At 45.5% G+C, this 6,045-nt stretch overlaps 1 protein-coding gene across 1 annotated transcript; it reads left to right on the forward strand.

Moving 5' to 3' along the window:
* Positions 1-414: 414 nt before the first annotated feature.
* Positions 415-870, forward strand: LOC117216181. The gene has a single exon (XM_033462731.1). The coding sequence runs from the start codon at positions 415-417 to the stop codon at positions 868-870; it is 456 nt and encodes a 151-aa protein (XP_033318622.1).
* The last annotated feature ends 5,175 nt before the right edge of the window (positions 871-6,045 follow it).

Genomic DNA, 6,045 nt, shown 5'->3' on the forward strand with positions numbered 1-6,045 from the left:
TCGACCGTGGAGTCGTCGGCCGACGAAACAGGATTCACTACCATCATAGGAGGAGGAAGAGGGAGAGCGAGGCGGAAGAACAGGAAGACAACGACGCAACCTCTTCCAACGGTCCATGCGCCGACCGAGGACGCAAGAACCAAGAGACGGGTATCGTCGTCTTTTCAGTCATCGACGTTACAAACAGTTGACCCCCGGGACGGCGACCGGTAGTGGCGGAACAAGGGCAAGGTAGCCGCTCGGCCGCCGGTGCGCCCTCGCACGGGAAGGGAATCCATGCGAGGAGCGAGCAGCGGCGATGGATCCGGAGCTATCGGGACAGGAAAGAGACGTAACGCTAGTGGGCGAGACCTGCGCGGCGAGAAAGCGCTGTTCCTTCCTCGACCCCCACGGTCTGCCGCGGTATCGCTCACCATGAGGGGCGGCTCGGGCTTCACGTACAGGGATGCGATGTCGGTGATGAAGAGGGAAGTCAAGGTTTCCGAACTCGACATCATGGAGTTAAAACCGAGGAGGGCGATCACGGGGGCGCTGCTGTTCGAAATCTCAGGCCAGGACGCTGGGACCAAAGCATCGCGACTGGCCGAGCGAATGGCGGCCACGCTGAAGGACTTGCCCGCAAAGGTAACCGTGCCGCGAAGGACGGCCGAGCTAAGAGTGATCGGACTGGAGGACTCGGTCACCCCGGAGGAGGTGGCAACCGCCGTTCCTGAGGCCGGGGGCTGCCACGTCGACGAGATCAACGTGGGAGTTATACGCTCCGCTTCTCGGGGCCTCGGGTTGGTGTGGCTACGCTGCCCGCTGACAGCGGCCAGAAAAATCAGCAGAGGAGGAGACTCCCGTCCAGGAGGTAGGATTAACATAAGTTAGTCAGCGGCAAGGGTTTCCCCTCTCCCGGCGCGCCGACTCCAATGCTTCAGGTGCATGGAGTCGGGTCACGTGCTCCGGGACAGCACATCGACGGCCGACCGGTTGGAGCGCTGCTACCGGTGCGGGGCGGAAGGACATCGTTCCAGGGACTGCCCGGCGCGAGTACCTAAGTGTCCGTTGTGCGCGGACTTGGGACTGCCCGCGTCGCACCGTTTGGGGTCACCGGCATGCAAACCGCCTGCCCGTAAAAAGAGGGCCGCACAGGAAGCAAGGACCGTTCCAGGCGACAGCGGGAACGCGGCGACGAGGAAGGAAACGATGCCGCCGTTAACTGGCCCCACGAAGGCCAGAAGAAAGGACGGAGAAGTCGGGCACACTGACTGCGAGGGGAACGGCCCGGAGGAGGCTATGGAGACGGAGCCTTCCCCGACGTGAGCGGAAGAAGAGGAGAAGGAACTGCTCCTTCAGTGCAATCTTAACTGCTCCCACCGGGCTCAGGACTTAATGTTCCAGAGCCTGACGGAGCGGCGGATCGGTCTGGCAGCGGTGGCCGAACCGTACAGCATTCCCGACGCGTCACGGGGCGCTGAGGATCTGATCGGCCCGGTCACCATATTCTGGACCGGAATCGCGAGAAGCCCCTCCTGCTCGGTGATCGAGCAGGGACGGGGCTTCGTGGCCGTGAAATGGGGCGACCTGGCTGTGGTGGCCGTCTACGTGTCGCCCAACATCAGCCGGACAGAATACGCCTGCTTCCTGGACGGTCACGCGGCTTGCGCGAGGCGTTTGGGCGCCTGCCCGTCACTGGTCCTCGGGGACTTCAACGCCCACCCCACGGCATGGGGCTCCCGCAAGACCAACGGAAGGGGGCGCGACGTACTGGACTGGGCGGCCGCACTCGACCTCCGGCTTATGAACCGGGTGTCGTCCATCACGTGCGTGGCGTGGCGGGACGACACCATAGTGGACCTCACATGGACAAACCCTGCCGCTTCCCCCCGTGGTTCCGGTTAGGAGGTGTTCCCGGAGGAGATCCTCTCGGACCATCTCTACATCTTGTTGAAGGTGGCGGTTGGCGGCGCTATGGGCAACCGTTCGTTGGGTGCGCGCGGGCCCATCGGCTCACCGGCCATCAGGGTAGTGAGGGGCTTCCGCACCATTTCGGCGGCAGCAGCGGCGGTGCTCGCCGGGTTTCCCCCGTTCGAATAGCACGTCCTGAGGTGTCGCGAGATTTATCTCCACCCTCGGGGTTTGTCGGGCGGGGGCGGCCCGGTGTGTCGTTCATACCGCTTTCCAGGCCTCTCTCGATCGCAGCCGGGACGATTATCGTGGAGGTTTTAGTCGGTTGGAGTCCGGCACTACCACGCCGCTTTTCCCCAGAAGCGGCCTGGTGTCAGAGCGGATTTCCTCCACGTTAATAAAAAAATAAGTGTGCATTGGCTTACGGAAGAACAAGTCATTGCACTTGCACGTTTATACTCAGTAATAGGTTTACGTTGCACTGCTCATCGCGTCGGTATGCCACATATAGTGTGTTGTATAATTTACATTAATTTATAATTAATTTTAAGAAAATAAATAAGAAAAATGACTACAGATATTCCGGAATAACGCCCACGCTAGTAGAAGAAACTATTGTCGCTGGATACTCCGGGAATTACATCAGAATTGGACTTTTCTACATTCTCATATTATATTTTACTCCTCAGAAGTACGAAACGCATCGAAACATTTGATTTTCTCATAATTGTAATATCAATATGCATCAGCAAACAAACAAATGATAATATCGATTACGTGCTTTACTAAATATGTAAAACTTACATAATTAAGATCGGTCTCAGCAATAATAACATTTTTTTATCATTTTCCATGAAGTCCATCTACAACCAATGGTTCTTTTCAGACTTTTGTTCCTCGGGATGGATATTATACAACGCAATAAAAAAACTTAATCTTGAAGATGGTGCTCAAGATCAATTTTGCAATCAACTTTTTCGACAGAATTCCACCGATTCAAAGGTGTAGAATGTTGTACATACATATATGTATACAAAAATTGCAAAAAATTAGAAGGAAAAGAAAAAATAAGTTATAAAGTTAAAATTTGGAACCAATTTGAGCTATTACAGATGATTTGTGTTTTATTTTGTTTTGTGTTTTTTTCCGGCTTTTAGCTGCAGAAATATATATGTACTTATATGTATATATTTTACACGCGGCTGTAAATTCTATGAAAAGAATAAGAAAGGAAAAAGAATCCAAGTCGAGATCTTCGACTAATTGTAGATTGTTCGATCGATGACTGTTTCATTTTCATATATATATGTCGGATTAGGGTTGGAATTTTGGGGTTAGGTCCCCATTCGATGAACCTTAGGTCATTCGATGAACCTTCGCTCAAATTTACCATCGCGGATATAGCTGATATTTATTGGTACAAATGTGGGCACTACAAGAGGCTATAAGTAATAGCGGCGATCGGATGGTCAAGATGTTGATGACAACGAATTCAGGTTCGACAACGAATCCACGGTCCACGGGATGACGAATGCGATACACGTATAACTCCACGTACAAGTAAAAGTTATCTGCATGAACTCTACCAAAATCCAAGTGGAGGTTATATATTCCTCTCCCCACCTCTCGGGTCAATCTTTGTTTTTAAGGAAAGCCATATAATCATTCCATCCCTCTGTCAGGTAAACGTCCCTCCCATGATTGTGAATACGTTCAGTGACCCGCTATGTCATTTCGAGCCCAAGCCCATCGTCATAAAATCGGATTAGAGCATTAAAACTACTTCTTATTTTTATTACTTAAGTGTAGCTATAGGGTATTGGGGTTTTTCCCAACATTCCAAAAGAGAAGTCCCGATGTTCTTTCATCTTCGACATATATATGTCGGGTTCGCATTATGATTAGGGTTAGGGGCGTGTAATGAATCTTCATTTGGATTAAACATTGTTGTTATGCAATAGAGAAGATATTTACTAGTACAAATATGATTATTAGTACAAGTGTGGATATTGCAGAATTGACAAGTAACGGTGATGATTAGACACTAATGACAATGGTCTTAGGTTCGATAACGAATCCGCGGTCAACGGGATAACAAATGTACTTTCTTTCAAAGTTTAAGTCGGACTCGATTTAGTTGTCTATGATACAAGTATTACTAAACTAGCTCTTTGTTAAAACGTAAAAAATATTCACCGAGCGTAAAGACGTTATGTAACTCGTTAATGAGAACTCACGAGAAAGAATGACTTTCCGTTACGATGATGCTGCAGAGGAAAACTATGATGGGGTGTGTCTAAGGACACGAGATCATCGGATTCGTGTCTAAGGATCGTCGACATCTGGTAATCATCTTACCCGAAGAATAGGGTCTGCGTGTGGCGAGACACGGGACAGAAACCGTTGGAATGTTTACTGTCGAGTGCCGCTACAACTATTTCTTTTTAAGGAGAGCTATACCGTTACCCTATACCTTTGTTAGGCAAAACGTTCATCCCTTAACCGCGGCTACGTTCGGCGACTGTTTGTCGCCTCGTGCCCAAGCTCATTATCACAAATCTCGAACAAATACAATCGGATTGAATGACAACAATTGCTTAATTACGGCTGTGGTAGAATTCAGATTAAAGTGTTAAGGGGTTTTCCCAAAATTCCAAAGGAAAAGCTTCGGTGTCCTTTCATCTCCGACATATATATATATCTTCAATAATGAAATCCTTTTATATAAATTAGTGTATATATACGTATGTAAATTATATGCAATAATAATTACATATAAGATAAATAAAACAAATTTAAGAGAAAAGAAGAGAAAAAGGAATGAATGAAAGGAAAATCAGCCAAATTAGATCAATAGTTTGTTACTCTGTTTTCAAAATTCTCTTTTATATCTAACTTCAGTAAGCTCTCTGTTCATAAAATATATAAAAAATAGAGAATAAAGAATGAAATAAAACAACACGAAAAAGGAAAAATGAAACAAGATACAAAGACATGAAATTCATGAGAAATATCATTTTCATTCTATTGTTGTGTTTATTTTTATATCCAGCTTCGGAACCCCTTTCATATTAACTCGTACGTGAAATACATCACCCTTCCTCTTGCTTATGACGCAGACATTTTCCAAAGGTACACCGACCCCTGCACTGTGGCTGGCTGGGGACGACACATTCCTGGATCCAATGTACGTAGTTAATCGCATCTAATTATTTACTGTCATCTACAAAAATTGTTTTATTGATTGACAAGCGTAGAAACATTCTGTTTAAACTTGTATTGTACGAAGCGTGGAAAATCCACAAGTGCTTGAAGCATGAATATGGAATAGAGCACATGAAAGAATACAGAGTAAATATAGATCATATAGTGGAAATCTGAAGTTGAATTTCATTAATTCTTTGAACAGAAAAAAATGAAGTTTACTTCCAATTTTATTTTCTTCTTTAGATATGCTCTCATCCTATTTTATGTTTTCTACTTACTTTGTGTATTGTATTGTATTTTATAGTTCTTTCTTTCTTCCTATGACTTTTTCCTGTTGTTCATATTCCGAATTTCGTTTCTGACTATAGACTCTACGGTATAATTCTAACTTCGACAGTGAGTAATAAATCGACTAGAATAGAAGAACTTTTAACTTGCTTGTGGTAACGCATTTCAATTTAGAAAGATGATTTTGATTTTGAATTTGAATTTAAAAACGTGATTTTAAATCTGAACTTGAATGTTTACAGGGAACGGGTTAATAAAAGATTTCATTAAATTAATAAGGAATAATAAATATTCTAGTACAGCCAAATAATTTTATTTAGAGAGGGTCTGGTACTTACCTTCGTAGTGTCCAATTACCTTTGATTCCACCGGAAAAATGTCCAGTTTCAGGAGTAGATAGTAAGTTGCATTTATGCGCAGGCGTATTACAAGGTGGACGAGATGCTTGTCAAGTTTGTAACAATTTAAATTCAAATTTATTTTATACCTAGGTATCCTTTTCGTAAAAGAAATAAATTTCAGGGTGATAGTGGTGGCCCACTTTTATGCAATGGTACGCAAGTTGGAATAATTTCATGGGGAAAAGGTTGTGCTCGTCCTAATTGGCCAGGCGTATATTGCCGAGTAGACTTATATTTAAACTGGCTAAACGAAACTGTA

Source organism: Bombus bifarius, unplaced genomic scaffold (assembly GCF_011952205.1).
Source record: "Bombus bifarius isolate JDL3187 unplaced genomic scaffold, Bbif_JDL3187 scf7180000010252, whole genome shotgun sequence".
NCBI lineage: Eukaryota > Metazoa > Arthropoda > Insecta > Hymenoptera > Apidae > Bombus > Bombus bifarius.